We start from the raw sequence: 17,610 nt of genomic DNA, 5'->3' as shown, positions 1-17,610 counted from the left end.
GAAGGACAGAGCGGGTGAAAACTGTTGGGTGAAAGCAGTGGGGGCAGTATGTTACTGTAGGTTGAGGCCGGGAAAATTACAGGAGTGGAGAATGTGTTGTAAGGATAACTCCCATCTGCACAATTCAGAAAAGCTAGTGGTGGAGGGGAGGATCCAGATGGCTCGGGTAGTGAAGCAGCCATTGAAATGAAGCACATTATGTTCAGCTGCATGTTATGTAACACACTGGTCTACTCTGCTCTTGGCTGCAGTTTGGTGGTGACTGTTCATCCTGGTGGACAGCTGGCTGGTAATCATACCAATATAAAAACTGGAGGAGAGCTGGTAAAGGACATGGCTGCTTTCACAAGTGGCCTGGTCCATGATGGTGTAGGTTACGCTTAAGATAGGACTGGAATAGGAAGTGCTGGCTGAGTGGACTGGACAAGTCATGCACCTGTGTCTTCCACAAGGATATGATACTTGTAGCAAGAAGTTGGGATGAGAGTGGCACATGGACAGACTGTAATGTTGTGGGAGTTGAGTAGGCAACGGAACACCCCTGAGGAATGGCAAGTATGTCGGATACGATGTCCCTCACTTCAGGGCATGGTGACAGGTATCAAAGCCCTGGAAAAGGTGTTTCAGTATTTCAGCCCGGGGTGTTACTGGGTGACAAAGAGGGCATTCTTTTGTGGTTGGTTCTTGGGGGGTGGTGGGAAGATTGAAGGTTGAAGGTCTGAGGGTGGGGGATATCTAACAAAGCACAATCTTCAGTGCAAAGAGCAGTTTGGTTTCAGGCCTAACAAAAGTACACAGACAGCTACAGCTCAATTTACAAACATTGTTCTTCAAGAACTAGATAAAGGGAACCAGGTAACAGGCATCTTCCTAGACTTCACCAAAGCTTTTGATACAGTCGACCACACAATCCTACTAAACAAACTGGAAGCACTCGGCATAAGAGGAGTAGCAAACAGATGGTTTCACTCGTACCTGAAAAACAGGGTGCAACAGGTAGAAATCTCTCAAACTAACAACAATCACACTATAAAATACCTCTCCGACCCAGAGTATATTAACATTGGAACCCTCAAGGAAGTGTGCTTGGTCCGATACTCTTTCTGAAATACGAGGGTCACTCCAAAAGAAATGCACACTATTTTTTTTTTTAAATCCATCTTTTATTCTACATGTTTGAAAGTTTTAGAGTTCATAGATACATCCTTTAGGAACAATATTTTCATTTCTCCACATAATTTCCATTCCTCTCAACTGCCTTATGCCATCTTGGAACCAGCACCTGTATACCCGCACGGTAAAATTCTGGACCAACCTGTTGGAGCCACTGTTTAGCAGCGTGGACAAGCGAGTCATCATCTTCAAACCTTGTTCCCCGAAGAGAGTCTTTCAGTTTCCCAAAGAGGTGATAGTCACGTGGAGCCAGGTCAGGACTGTAAAGCGGGTGGTTTCACAGTTGTACATCCGAGTTTTGTGATTGCTTCCATGGTTTTTTGACTGACATGTGGCCGTTCATTGTCGTGCAACAGCAAAACATCCTGCTTTTGCCAATGTGGTCGAACACGACTCAGTCGAGCTTGAAGTTTCTTCAGTGTTGTCACATATGCATCAGAATTTATGGTGGTTCCACTTGGCATGATGTCCACAAGCAAGGGTCCTTGGGAATTGAAAAACTTTTTCAGCAGAAGGTGTAGTTTTGAATTTTTTTCTTGGGTGAATTTTCATGATGCCGCTCCATTGATTGCCTCTTCGTCTCTGGTGAAAAATGATGGAGTCATGTTTCATCACTTGTCACAATTCTTCCAAGAAATTCATCTCCATCATTCTCGTACTGTTCCAAAAGTTCGCTGCATACCGTTTTTATTGTTTCTTTGTGAGCCACTGTCAACATCCTGGGAACACACCTGGCAGCAACCTTTTTTAACGCTAACACTTTCAGTATTCTGCAAACACTTCCTTTCCCTATCCCAACACAGCTTGACAATTCGTTCACTGTGATGCGTCTGTAAGCAGTCACCAATTCGTTAACTCTCTGCACATTGTCTGGAGTGTGTGCAGTACGAGGCATGCCGCTGTGAGGACAATCCTCAATATTGCTGTGCCCGCTTTCATCACGTAACCTGCTTGCCCACCGACTAACTGTACTGCGATCGACAGCAGCATCTCCATACACCTTTTCCACCCTCTTGTGCATGTTTCCCACTGTCTTGTTTTCACAGTACAGGAATTCTATGACAGCACATTGCTTCTGACAAACGTCAAGTGTAGCAGCCATCTTGAAGACATGCTGTGACGGCGCCACTCACGGGAACAGGATGAACTAAGTTTGAAAACAAGCGGGAAGGATTTATTTACACACTGTAAAACTTTCACACATGCAGAATGAAAACTGTATTTTTACAAAAATAGTGTGCATTTCTTTTGGAGTGACCCTCGTATATCAATGATTTACCGAGGAGTATTAAACTTGGTGAAATGGTACTGTTTGCTGACGACAGTAACATCCTACTCACGGATGCATCACAAAACATACTAAACAATAAAGCTGAAGAAACACTTAAGCAAGTGTGCAACTGGATAGATAACAACAAACTTACTTTAAATGTAAACAAAACCAATAGTATCAGCTTCCACACCAATAAAAAAATCCAATGTTAACTCTATAAAAGTGAAAGATGAAAACATAGAATGTGTCTCAAAAACAAATTTCTGGGGATGTATATTGATGCTCAACTAAAATGGACTGAAAATATTAATGCCCTTGGAAAGCCAATGGCATCAGCATGCTATGCCCTTAGAATAATAAAATTGGTGTGTAGTAACTCATCCACCAGGGCAACTTACTTCGCATATGTGCACTTAGTCATTTGTTACAGAGTAATCTTTTGGGAAACAAATACTCAGAATATGCAAACAATGTTCAAACTACAAGAAAGGGCCATCCGAATTATGACAAATAATAACAAGAGAATGCACTGCACCGAGTTGTTTAAATCTATGGGAATCTTGACTGTTCCCGGTGAATACATTTTTCTAACAGTGATTCACATAAAGAAAAAAAATCAATCAGTACCCAACAAACAGTTCTCTACACGAACATGAAACCAGATCAAGTCACCACCTACATCTGAACAGAAAAAAAAACAAAACAAAAATACAGAATAGTGTACTATATGATGGACTTAAACTATTCAACAAACTTCCACAGAATATAAAAGATAGAAGCGAAATACAAGCCTTCAGACATCCTAAAAAGTTATTTGTTAGAAAGTGTTTTTATTCTGTCAAAGATTACCTGGAAAGTGGGTAAAATTTTGTCGACAATGTGACTGATTAATTACTATAGCTAGGGGCTTTCTTTTGTACGTTCAATACCAGAGTGGTAAATCAGGTATAATCATAAAACACAGTAAAACAAATAATTGTAGTTTATATTTAGGAAATGCAACTGTACTTTTATATACACTTGTGTCTGTATCATAAATATGTATTTGTTGACAACATCCATACAATCTATATTGTCTACGGATGGATAGAAAAAATAAATAAAATAAATGGCATGGGAGATCTGTTTGCAGATTAGGTCTGGGGGGGGATGGTGCTTGCCTGTGAAGGTCTTGGAGAGACCCTCAGCATACTCAGCGAGGGCATTCTTGTCACTGCATATACACTGTTCCCAGGTGGCCACGCTGTATGGAAGGGATCTTCTGGTGTGAAAGGGATGACAGTTGTCAACGTGCAGGTACTTCCAGTGGTTGGTGGTTTAATGTGGACAGAGGTGCGGATGGAGCCATCAGAGAGGAACAGGTTGGCATAGGAGAGTGCAGTGTTGGTGCCCATGACTACCACCGATTTGTTTGTATTCCTTACCTTCAAAGGATAAGTAGTTGTGGGTCAGGGTAAAGTTAGCAAGGTGTATAAGGAATGAGGCAGTGGGTTTGGAGTCTGAAGGACTTCGGGATGGGCAGTGTTCAATAGAAGTAAGACCATGGACATGAGGGAAGTCAGTGTATAGGGAGCTGGTGGCAACATTGACAAGCAGGGATCCAGGAGGTAAAGGGGTGTAGATGCTGGAAAGTCGGCGAAGGAAATGGCTGGTGCGTCTGACATGGGAGGGTACATTATGGGCAATCGGTTGAAGGTGCTGGTCAATGAGGGCCGAAATTCTTTCAGTGGGGACACAATAACCAACCACAATGGGGCGTTCAGGATTGTTGGGTTTGTGGATTTTGAGGAGCATGTATAAGGTGTTTGTGTGGGGTGAGAAGAGAAATGGATTCAGGGGAGATGCTCTGGGAAGGGTCTAAGGGTTTAAGCAGGGATTGGAAGCTGTGGTGGACTTCTGGGATGGGATCACTCTGGCAGAGTCTTAGGTGGAGAAGTCAGATAATTGGCACTGGCCTTCTGCCAGGTAGCCACTGTGATACATAACAGCAGTGGTGGTCAGGATTTGTTTTGAGGTTGCGTATGGCTATTCTTTCTTCTACTGAACGGTTGGTATTCTAAGGAAGGGACCTGGAGAAGGATGTGAGGCTAAGTTGGAGGGAAGGAATTCCTGGAAGGTGACCAGCAGGTGGTTAAGTGGGAGGGGGGAGGGGGGGGAATTACGTTGGTTTTGGTTGGAGAGATCGGCAGCAAAGAAGTACTTTCATTGCAGGGAATGGGAGAATGAGAGCAGGTCTATGACAAGTCCAGCGTGGTTAAATTTTGATGTACAACTAAAGGTGCGGCCTTTGGATAGGACTGGAACTTCTTTGGAGTGAGGGTTTTGATGGAAGGGTTAACAGTATTACAGGAAGGTTTTGGCTCTATATTTGATGGAGAGCTGATGGGAAGTTTGGCATGTTGAAAAGGTCAGCTAGGCATTGTTTAGGTATACTGATGCCTCTTCTTTATAGTCTTTTTCTTCTTCTAATTTATCCCGGCTTCATGAGATCTCTTGTGAAGAGACACGATACAACAAGTTCTGTAGTGGTGTAGGACAATCAATGAAGTTACACAACAGTTAATAATTTAACTTTTGAAACTGCCAGTTTATTGCTATTTATGGAAAGGAAAACACAACCCACCAGGTTAGCTGAGAGCAATAATGCGCTGCTTCCTGGACTCGGGTAGGTGGGCTGGCCCCGGATCGAATCCGCCCAGCGGCTTAACGACGGAGGCCGGTGTGCCTGCCAGCCTGGATGTGGTTTTTAGGCGGTCTTCCACATCCCACTAGGTGAATACCGGCCTGGTCCCCACGTCCCACCTCAGTTACACGGCTCGCAGGCATCTGAACACATTCACTATACCATGGATTACACTAGACACAGGCAGTTGGGGTACACTACTTCCATCCCGCGGCGGGGGAGGGGGGGGGGGGGGGGGGGCAGAAAAACACACTCATACAGTCAACAAACTTCATTTAACATTTTGTGTGTGTAATGGGTCTTACTATGTCACAAATCGTTCTAATGAATTAATTAAGCTGCTTTACAGTGTTGCTAGGGAATGTAATCAACAAGGTGATGTGTGTCTCGATTAAAACTGGACCTTGATATTTTGAATAAACTTTCGGTTCATTTTTTGTCAAAATCAGCACTTGTCTCAAAATTAATTTCCAACTTCGTGCATTAAGTCCAAACGCATTTTGAACTATTGTATGTGATTTACTGGACAGCTCAATCATACACTGGCATGTAACGTATTTCAAATCGAGCACACAGGTTTCATTTTTCCCTAATGGGCTAAATGACTCTTTTGTAATAATGTAATGTGCCTATCTCACATAAAGTTTACTGGATTTACTCTCCATTCAGGTCAAGATCACAAAATAAAATTCACCAAATAGGTCAGTGAACTGTAAACGTGCAGTTTTAGCACTCTAAGTGGTAACTTTTATCAGGGTAAAAGCTGCACATAAATTCACACTTTTTTATGCATACAAAATTCAAAACACCTTTACATTAAACAAATAAATTATGGCATGTAATTACTAATTAACAATTCCAATTCTGAATAAACTTCAAGAACTTGTATTTCATAATCAATAAAATTTTATCACCTGAGAGAAATTATTAGTTTGCTAAAATGGATTCAGATTACAGTCAACTTGTGTCTGGATGATGACATCATGAATCGACACTTGCTTGGAATGAACGAAATACCTGAACTGAAAAATACAGTCCAATGAGTAATTTACTGACTTTTATAACAAATTTGGTGCCCCTTGCATTGCTACATAGATGGGGACATGGAGGAAACTGTGGGCAGGGTAGGGATTGTATAGGGGTGCATCGAGGCAACAGTAGGATGTCAGCAGGTTGGATAACTTATGGAGGTGGTGCCTGGAATGCTCCTCCAGGTGCTGGAGAGTAAGGGACTCAATTTCTGAAAAGTGATGTATGAAGCAGAGATTGCACAGCAGTAGTATCTTGTGGGAGGAGCAGAGGTGGTTTTCAGATGCCTGTGCCATAAAGACGTGTTTCTGCAGTACCAGGTTTGTGAATGCCAGCGATTGACAGAATCTGAAAAGATACAGGTCATTGTGAAAGGAGAGGTGGGAACCAGAGAAAGGAATCTTTATGGTTAGTTTACTGCTTGGCTATCCAATGGCATTAAAAATCTCCTGACCTCCAGTAATGTTATATAAATGTTTATAGAAACTGATCCTGAAGAATTACTATGTTCAGAAGTTCAGACAAATCTGGCAAAAGATACTTTCATGAATGACTTTCTATCCAGAAAGACTAATTATCTGCATGTATGCAATTACTAATGCAGTGCAACAGCAGGAGAAAGTACACCACTATCTTCATGCACTCAGCGTGTATCATCCTCCGTTGAAGAAGCAACACAGCCTACATACAAAACCAAAATTAAATGGAAAATACAGATAGAATCAAAAGTAGTATCCATTCAATAAACCCATAATACACCTGAAAATATAAATAAATCACACAATAATTTTTTGTTTCTTTAGACTTATGTCCCACCATGAACCTTGCCATTGGTGGGGAGGCTTGCATACCTCAGCGATACAGATAGCCCTACCGTAAGTACAACCACAGTAGTTGCAGGGGGCAACAGTCTGGATAACTGATATGCTTTGTAACATCTACCAATACAGCCTTGCTGTGTTGGTACTGCGAATGACAGAAAGCAAGGGGAAACCACAGCCATAACCTTTCCCAAGGGCATGCAGCTTTACTGTATGGTTAAATGTTGATGGTGTCCCCTTCGGTAAAGTATTCCAGAGGTAAAATAGTCCCCCATCCAGATCTCAGGACTGCTCACAAGGACATCGTTATCAGGACAAACAAAACTGGCATCCTACGGATCGCAGCATGGAATGTCACATCCCTTAATTGGGCAGGTAGGTCAGAAAATTTAAAAATCAAAATGGATAGGTTAAAGTTAGATATAGTGGGAATTAGTGAAGTTCGCTGGCGGGAGGAACAAGACTTCTGGTCAGATGAATACAGGGTTACGAATACAAAAACAAATAAGAACAATGCAAGAGTAGGTTTAAAAAAAATAAAAAATGAACACATTATTGTAGTCAAGCCCACGCCTACTACAGTAGTACAAGTTCATATGCCAATTAGCTCTATAGATGATAAAGAGATTGAATAAATGTATGATGCAATAAAAGAAATTATTCAGATAGTTAAGGGAGATGAAAATTTAGTAGTCATGGGGGACTGGAATTCGATTGTAGGAAAATGAAGAGAAGGAAAAGCAGTAGGTGAATATGGAATGAGGGTAAGGAATGAAAGAGGAAGCTGCCTGGTACAATTCTGCGCAGAACATAACTTAATCAAAGCTATCAGTTGGTGTAAGAATCATGAAAGAAGGTTGTATATCTGGAAGAGGCCTTCAGACACTGGAAGGTTCCACATAGATTATATAATGGTAAGAAAGAGATTTAGGAACCAGGTTTCAAATTATAAGACATTCCCAGGAGCAGATGTGGACTCTGACCACAATTTATTGCTTATTAACTGTAAATTAAAACAGAAAAACTGCAAAACAGTAGGAATTTAAGGAGATGGGACATGGATAAACTGAAAGAACTAGAGGTTGTACAGAGTTTCAGAGAGAGCATTAGGGAACAATTGAAAAGAACAGGGGAAAGAAATAGAACAGGAGAAAGAAATATACTAGAAGAAAAATGGGTAGCTCTGAGAGATGAAATAGAGGATCAAGTAGGTAAAAAGACGAGGGCTAGTACAAATCCTTGGGTAACAGAAGAGATACTGAATTTAATTTATGAAAGGAGAAAATATAAAAATGCAGTAAAGAAAGGAATACAAACAAATTTGACCTCTAAAAAATGAGATCTGCAGAAAAGTGCAAAATGGCTAAGCAGTGATGGCTAGAGGGCAAATGTAAGGATGTAGAAGCATATATCACTAGAGGTAAGATAGATACGGCCTATGGGAGAAAAGAGAACCACCTGTATGAATATTAAGAGCTCAGATGGAAAACCAGTCCTAAGCAAAGAAGGGAAAGCAGAGAGTATATAGAGGGTCTATGCAAGGGCAATGTACTTGAGGGCAATATTATGGAAATGGAAGAGGACATAGATGAAGATGAAATGGGAGATATGATACTGTGTGAAGTATTTGACACAGCGCTGAAAGACCTTAGTCAAAACAAGATCCAGGAGTAGACAACATTCCATTAGAACTACTGATAGCATTGGGAAAGCCAGCCATGAAAAAAATCTTTCATCTGGTGAGAAAGATGTATGAGACAAGTGAAATACCCTCAGACTTCAATACGAATATAATAATGCCAATCCCAAAGAAAACTGGTGTCGACAGGAGTGAAAATTACCGAACTGTCATTTTAATAAGTCATAGTTGAAAAATACAAACTTGAATTCTCTACAAACAAATGGAAAAACTAGTAGAAGCCAATCTCGGGGAAGATCAGTTTGGACTCTGTAGAAATGTTGGAACACACGAGGCAATACTGACCCTACGACATGTCTTAGAAGATAGGTTAAGACAGGCAAACCTATGTTTATAGCATTTGTAGACTTAGAGAAAGCTTTTGACAATGTTGACTGGAATACTCTCTTTCAAATTCTGAAGGTGACAAGTATAAAATTTGTCGTCAAGAATCGGAATAGTCCTCGGAAGATATGGAACTGTGTTTTTCAAACCATCTGCACAAGTGAGAAACCTGATGGGTTTGGTTAAGGATGATCTTGGCCTGAGGAAATGTGGTGTGTACAAGATTCCTTGTCAGTGTGGGGCAGCATATATAGGTCAGACATGCCGCACAGTACAAGAACGCTGTGATGAACATCAGCGTCACACATGCCTTCGTCAATCGGAAAATTCGGCAATTGCGGAACACTGTCTGAATACAGGACATCGTATGATTTATGAAAAGACGGAAGTTTTATCCCCGGCATCATCCTTCTGGGATTGCGTCATTAAGGAAGCAATACATATCCGTACAGCCGATAATCTCATCAACAAGGATAAGGGATTTCAACTGAGCAAGGCTGGGAACAATGCAGTGGCTGCTATTAAATCACAATGCGAAAATCAATGTTCTTAGATAACAAGCCCGTCATAACATCGGCCTAGTACGGCCGTTGGTGAATAACGTCTGGCCCCACTGTTGACAAATGCAGCGCACAGCACAAGTGCGGGAGAGCCTCTCTGCAATTTTCGGCAGAGGGAGTTTGAATATGGCAAATCACTGTGCATGTGCGATTTCCACGGCTGTGCATTCTTCACACTCGTGTTGTAGAAACGGGGCGTCGACGTGAGGATACCATCAGTTGTACCTAGCCACCAGCAAAGTTGAACCACCTGAAGATGTTGGACAGTTGCTCCGATGAAATATTGTGGAATTTGCACAATGTGATCCGGCGGCAAACCCGTGAAGACTATTTATAACAAATACTACTAAAATACCACTCCAACGAAGAATGACCTGCTTCATTAAGGTTAAAATTACACATAGATTACTACTAATTACAATGAAACGTGTGTTAAATATGCTCTAATTATCCTTATTAGCATAAACTGTAAGAAAAAAGCCTATTTAAATAATTTTTGAAATACTGGTATAAATATGCTCCTCTCAAATTATGCATAGAGCCATTAAACAAGTTATGATAATATGATAATGTAGTTTTTTTGCAGTCAAATTCTTGGATAAATGTTTGACAGTTTTCTAATCTTTTCAGATTTGTTAGTACACTTATGCTTTCAAGGACTTCCTTTGTTGCCATCATCAGTAGCTACCTGTTACATTAATGATGCAGTAAACAGCAGGCAATATGTAGTTGGTCAAATTATGTCAGAGGTGTTGAAAAGTTGACTACACAAACAAATTTGACTTTGTATAAAACCAAGAAACATTTATCCAAATTGTGGTAGAGCTGTCATGAATGAGCTCTTTAGAGTTATTATAACATTGTTAATAATAGCAAGTGATGTGCAGCATTTTTGGACTATGAATAAAGCTTGCCACAAAGTGAACTGCTTAGTGCTTACAGAAGAATTGTGTGGCAGCAAATTAATATTTTGTTGAACTACAGCTGTTGGAGTGTGTTAGGTGTCAGATAATCACTCGCCGATGAGCTTATTACTGAATAAATGTCAGTAAAAGGCAAAGTTCTGGAACACTGACTTGACTACTTATGAAAATCTTCACATTGATCAACAGGTACATAAAAAGTTGAGACCTGTGGGTTTTCATTTTTATTTTTACAATGCCCTTCTTTAGAGCTATTTCAAATAACACACACACACACACACACACACACACACAGAGAGAGAGATAGAGAGAGAGAGAGAGAGAGAGAGAGAGAGATGAAATGAAAGTACTGGGATGCGGAGTGGGTAGATCATAAAGACGAAAGTGTGAGAGTAGGTTGATGTGGCAAACAGCAGGCACAAAGACAGACGACAGGTGTGGACATAGGTGTGCGATAAGAGTTAGAGGAGATTATGGTCAAATGGCTTGTAGGATCAAAGCATGTCATGAGAACAATTACCATCTACGTAATTCGGAGAAGCTGATACTGGGGGAGAAAATCCGAATACCATGGGTTGTGAAGCAACCATTGAAGCCAAGTACATTGTACTCTGCAGTAGGCTGCACTACTTGGCAGTCAGCTTTGCTCTTGGCTACAATTTGGCAGTCTTCATACTTTTGAGTGAAAACTGGTTGGTTGTCACACCAACATAAAAAGCTGCACAAAATTTACAGCTAAGTTAGTATGTGAGATTACCACTTTCTGAAACCAGCTTTTATCCATTGGCAGTCGTATGGAAGATGATATGACTAAGTTTTCAGTAAGTTAAATTACTCTTTATATTGCATCCTCACCAAAGGCCAGGTACACACTTCCGTCCACACCAAACCTATTAAGAAACAACAATACTCACATTTTGACAGCTCCCATCCATTCCATGTCATACATTCCCTCCTATTCAGCCTTGGCATTTGAGGCAAACATATTTGCTCAGATGCATACTCTTTACAGCAATAAACCACCACTCTCATTTCAGCCTTCACTGGATGTAGTTATCCCTGCAGCCTGGTTCACAAGCAGATTTCCCAGGCCATCACAGCCAATTCTGATAATGCTGATCCCTCCAAAATGCAACTTCAGAGCACATCACTTGTCACCCAGTATTATTCTGGCGTTGAATCTATCAATCAGCTACTTCAACAAGGCCATGACTTCCTAAAATCATGCCCTGAAATGAGATCCATTCTGTCTGAGATTTTGTCCACCACACTTAGAATACCTTTTCGTCACCCTCCCAATCTCTGCAACAACCTATGGCTCCTACCCCTGTGCCCGTTACTGCTGCATGACTTGCCCTATGCACCCTCCTACCACCACCTATTCTAGCCTTGTAACTGGCAAAACATATACTATCAAAGGGAGAGGCACCTGTGAAATGACACGCAATATATCAGCTGTTATGCAAACACTGTTTGGCCTTTTGCATCGGCATGACTACCATCCCATTATCAGACAGGATGAATGGGCACAGGCAGAGGGTGTATACAGGCAACACATAATATCCCCTCATCAGGTTACCTTCCATTCAGAAGGCTGTTGCATGCAGCGACTGTTACTGACTTGTAAATAATAGATTTCAGCTATCAGTCGTCCTTTTTAAATTTTATTGGCAGATCTAGATTTGATCCACAGTTCACTGAACTGTAGATGAAGCCTGACCAACAGGCATTACATGCATTGATAAAAAATGATAGTGCCTTGAGAATGGCTAGTTTCTAGCTGAAACCTAGATCTGCCAATAAAATTTAAAAAGGGCGACTGATAGCTGAAATCCATTATTTACATAATATCCTTTTGCAGAGCAAGTTCTACAATGTGACATTCATGACTTTGGTGCCTGTTTCACCACAAGCACCATCTGAATTCTTCTCCCAGACACCAGTTTCGCAGAACTCCACAAATGGGAACTAGTACTTAGTTCTCACCACCCACATGATCTTAATATTAATTCCTTCCGTCTCAGCATTCATTAAGAATAACTATTCCTTTCTTCACTTCATTTTAGTACCCTACATCTTTCATATTCTGACTCTTCTCCCCCCCCCCCCCCCCACCTCTGTTACATACAATGCACTTCATCTCAGTCTTATTAACTTGTGCATGATGTTTTAGTCGCAATCTCTGTCTTGCATATTACCATGTCTTCCGCCTTTAAGCTCTCAGGTTTTCAAATCTCGTCCAGTGCAGTCCCCCACAATCAGTCTTTCCTTCTCATCCTGTCCGGTAAGTCTCCCCTGACCCGGGGTTCTGCGTGACTTTTTTGAACTGTACCCCTTTCCCCAAACCCCTCTAATCTCTTTCCTTCACTTCTCTCCCTTCCCCTTCAACTCTTCTACCAGACGAAGGAGCCAGTGGCTCCAAAAGCTTGTAATAGTTAAGTCCTTTTGTGTGAGTGTTCCCTTGTCACTGCTTGGTGAGTAGATTTTTATCTATCTGTTTATATTATATTATCAATAACTGTTTACTTTGTTTTTATGTCTTATGATGTATACAATATTCAAAATCATTACTTAAAAAGCCTATCATACACTTACATTTGTAAAATAAACAGTTGCACATTACAGAAAGAAAATACAATATTGTCATTGATGTACCTGTGAATCCTGACTCTGAACACCAAAAACGTCTCCATAAAGAGGCCTTCCCGATTCATCAACAGGGGGTTTTCCCCAACCACCTGCGTGGTAACCAAAGGAACATCCATCCGGTATAGGAGCATTTAAGCCTGGTATCTTGAGGTTGGGATACGATGGTGGTGGTCCATATCTTTGCATGGCAATGAGCCAAGGAGGTGGAACTTTGTGAGCGTTAGGGCCTACAGGCATGCCCAATGCAGTTCGTAGCTCTTCACTCAAGTCACCTGGTTTTTTTTCTTTCAGGCGTGTTTCAAACTCCTTACCCTCATAATATAAGTCTCCGTGGATTGACATCCTAGGTTTTGTTTGCCACCTGTAGGAGGAAGGAAATTACACAAAATTCTGATTCATTTCGAGTAGAACAGTTTTAAGTCATTAATTGCGAAATGTTTTTTTTTTAAACAAATTATTATTTTTTTTTAACATAAACATTGTCAGTTTGAACTTAAGTTAGTCCTTTTTGTATTTACTGTGAGAGACCAACCCTCTTAGCCTCAACTTTGAACAAGTGTGGTGAGGTTTAAGGGGATAATCAGATTTTTTTAATGTCACTGTTAACAGTTTTTAAAAGAAGAGATACTCCGTTGCACTATATGTTGCTCCCAGTGTGCCATGAATGAGCATGGGTGGTGATGGTCAGTCAAATACAACTGAGAGTGGGCCATCTAAAGTTAAGGGCTAGCCAGATCACGTGATCTTGCCAGCCGATGACAGCGGATATTCAGAGCTTAGGATGCTCGATGTAGTCAGCGAGTAGCAATATCACTGTTAAGTAGCACGAACACACAAACAGGAAAACTTAATTGTTTAATAATTATATATAGAGTTGCTACAAAAAAAGCAAAGCTTTCACATATAATATTGGTCTCTAAGGTTAATACGCTGCAAGAGAACCTAAGCTTTCACATATAATGTTGGTCTTTTATGGGCATATTATGCTTTTAAGTTATATCACACAATTAATGACATGAATGTCTGATCTTCTGGGCTCGAAATTCACCCAAATGGCTCGTCATCAACGAGTTGATTTTTAAATGAGAGTCAAAGGCTCTGTGATTTAAGAAATTCATCGTACATTCTTGCACATAGTTCAACTTGCGTAAAAGGAAATTTACTTTGAAAGTAACGCTTTTCAAACCATTATTCGCAAATATTTTCCCGCGACCTGTTAGAAATAGGTTCGTTTCAGCAGTTGCCAGAGAGTGCCAGATGACAGGCACCACCGTGCTTGCACAGCTACGATGACGTAGGAGGCCTGTATGCTCGTACGTGTAAAGCACTAAAAGATCTTACATAATGTCAAAAGAAACAAGACATCAGAGGATACCCCAAGAGCATCTGAATTTCGTGACCCATACTAAAATGTGCACATTTAAAGTGCGCATTCGTATGTCCAGATTCCCAGTGAAGGCCTCGACCTGATATTAAGCTTTTCAATGTGGTTTTCAGGATGTAAATTTTCTTGGCGCACAAATACTGTGTTATCTCATGTTTGGTTCTTTATTATGGCATAATGCCATACGTGCTAGAAGATGAAAACATGCAATTGAAATGCAGCGAACAGTTTAAATTATCCAATAGTGTAGAATTAAACACTTCGTTTCAAACATATTGACTGCCCCAGTGGAAAAGATTAATAAAAGAAAGTTTCTTTAGCAAACTGACACAAATAACTTCATTGTTCTGCAAGGCAATTAGTGCTTGACTGACAGAAAGATGTAAATAAAATAAAACTGAAACTAATAACATATCTTAACCTTCTGTAATTATGTGAATGTACTCAATTGATAACTCCTGGCCACAGAAATCCGTTTTGTTTTCATTTCACCTAAGAGCAGTAAACAAAGAGGAAACAGTAAAATCACTAAATGTAAACACGGGTCACGCAGAGGCTACCCACTTCCCCATTATAGCTCAGACTGCTCTGCACATCAGCCCCAGATCTGCAACATTTCCGACCGGGGGCAATACTAAATAGTGGCGCAACCCCCCCCCCCCTTCCCTTCCTCGAGCATTTGAGATAGGACGTCAAAAAATCAAATTTTCAAAAACATATTCATTTTGTAGCGCATATCTTTCAGAAGAGTCTGATGCATGAAACATATATGTATTCAAGAAAATGTAAGACATGTTATTTGGTCTTAAGTGTGCCAAAGTGCAGTGCCACGTCTCTTCACACAGCATTCTTCTATCGCACGTTGCTGTGTTTCGCTCTGTGGAATTGAAACGTGTATATCTTGTAATAGATGCCATCAAACTATATTCAGGACAGTGGAAATTAAAATGTCCTGCGGTGTCTCTCCTGCTTCCAGTCGGTCGGTTTGACATCCTTCCACCCCCCCCCCCCAACCACCCTTATATTTTTTTTTTAAAAAAAGGAACTCTGCAGAAAATTTGCACTCTTTATTCCCTATTAGCTAACAGCTTGGTGCTTTGTGCGGCATAAAATTAAATATAGGATACATAAAACCAGTAAAGACAAGAGACAAGCAAGACAGTACACAATTCTTCAAGCCTTAGCTCCTAGATTTTTTTTTCTCTAATCTTCCTACAGCTTTACATAGCGTGCTTTCCTTTCTGTGAAAGAACCTATTACCTCATCAAAAATTGTCAAATGTTTTGCTACATGAAAAATTGAAATGTCGTTGTCTAATACAAAAAAGCTGTTAATAGAAATAGGACCCAAGACTGGTGTGGTTTCTCGATCTGATTACGTCTATTTTGTCACTGTCTACTAGATAAGACTAAATTGGCCTTTCTAATACTGCAGCAATTGTAAAAAATGCCAAATAAACGAGACTGTTTTGGCACAAATGGTCATTTTTATAACACGATAGAATATAATTCACGAAGTACCAATATCAAATGCCTATTAGGCCAACTACAAGCAAAAAGTTTAATGTTAGGAAATAGTTTCAAAATTCATTCATATGCTCCAGTTTCTCAAGTATGAGATAAAAAAGTAGTAGTACGAAATTTTTATACAGATTTGGAACCGTCATATTCTTCCATAATTTGCGTGATGTCTCCACTTCCTGTCCTTCCTCGTTCTAACAAATAGTCTTGTCATCACTAGTTCTATAACTATTTCTGCCAATGTCAAAACTTATTCGCCATTTAACTTCACTAACTCTGCCAGAATCACCGGTTTAGTTTTCCCGCTAGTATTCTCCGGCTAGGCACTGTTACATGTTCGAACAACGCATTTTCCATGCTACTTCCAGAACAGAACTTAAAGTGCCTGCTAGCCGGGAACCATGCAACTGGCCCTTACTAGTATAGTGATCTGGCCGAAAATTTTCTGTCAAAATTTCATTTTCTTGGATACATAATCATTCTTACTTGTTATTCCTGTTAGTCGTTTATTTCCACTCTGGTAGTCTGAATCTATGGATTTCGCTAGTAATTATAACAACACTCATCATTCGCAAAACCCAGTCAACCACATAATGAGACCGCAGTTGTCATTTATCTGTTCAACTTTACTCCACTCAGCTCGTATAGCCCCTTTTGTCTGCAGGGAAGTTAGTTTCTAGATGCGACGAGGATTCCCTTGACAGAGACGTCACATGCACTATGCACGCATTCACAAATCAACTTATGATTCATTCAGAAATCAACTTAGAATGTGTTCAAAAATCGACAGGGATGAGTTTCAAAGTCATATGAATAATTGATAGACCAACGTGCACTGGATGCTAGGTGCTTTGCAAAACAAGGTTTTTTTCCTGAAGAAAATGAATCTGCCCCCCCTCCTCAACAGCAAAGTTAGGATGACATCTTATGGATTTAAATTACAATGACTACAAAAGCATTTATTTCAATAAATAACCTCTGCATGAGCTGTTAGTTCAGGAGATGGCTAAGAAATACATTCTCGAATTTGAAATAGGCTACAAACCAATTCCTCTTCACCCCTTTTATCAGGCTTTATTTTGTTAAATACTGTATTCAAAGTTCAGAAATGTCAACAGCTCACACTAATCAAAACAAGATAGGACTACTACTTACTTAAAAAATGCATCATGGAGTTTTTGGTAGTCAATATCAATTTTTCCAAGCTTTGGACGGGCACGTTCTCTCATTTTTGCTTTCAATGTTCGTTGGTCTTCCTTCTCCTGTAACGCTGCACGCATCTCCATAATTCCTGTCTTTTTTATGAAGTCTGGCAGATCAAAAGGTGGCTTTTCTATCCCTCTTTTACCTTGTAAATACTGAAAATGATTTTGGCAAAAAGGTCAGACTTACAAGGAGAAAAAAATGTTTGTGATGGTGGTGGTGGTGGTGACGACGACGACGACGACGACGATGATGGTGATGATATTAATAAAAATATTAATAAAAATAATAACAACAATAATAACAACAACAACATACATGTGGCAAACAGAGAAATACAAAGCCAATTTGTCTGCAATGACAGACCTA

General features: G+C 40.3%; 1 protein-coding gene across 1 annotated transcript in view; it reads right to left on the bottom strand.

Annotated features, from left to right (window-relative positions):
* LOC126192627 (splicing factor 3B subunit 2) overlaps positions 1-17,610 on the bottom strand; it is an 88,944-nt gene that overhangs the window by 8,489 nt on the left and 62,845 nt on the right. Inside the window, exons 8-9 of the mRNA XM_049932617.1 lie at positions 17,194-17,396; positions 13,141-13,495 (exon numbers count right to left, since the gene is read on the bottom strand). Of these exons, the coding sequence (XP_049788574.1) occupies positions 13,141-13,495; positions 17,194-17,396 (558 nt within the window). The remainder of the gene's footprint in view (positions 1-13,140; positions 13,496-17,193; positions 17,397-17,610) is intronic.

This window comes from Schistocerca nitens, chromosome 1, assembly GCF_023898315.1.
Source record: "Schistocerca nitens isolate TAMUIC-IGC-003100 chromosome 1, iqSchNite1.1, whole genome shotgun sequence".
In the NCBI taxonomy this organism is placed as follows: domain Eukaryota; kingdom Metazoa; phylum Arthropoda; class Insecta; order Orthoptera; family Acrididae; genus Schistocerca; species Schistocerca nitens.
This window is presented reverse-complemented; position numbering and strand designations above follow the sequence as displayed.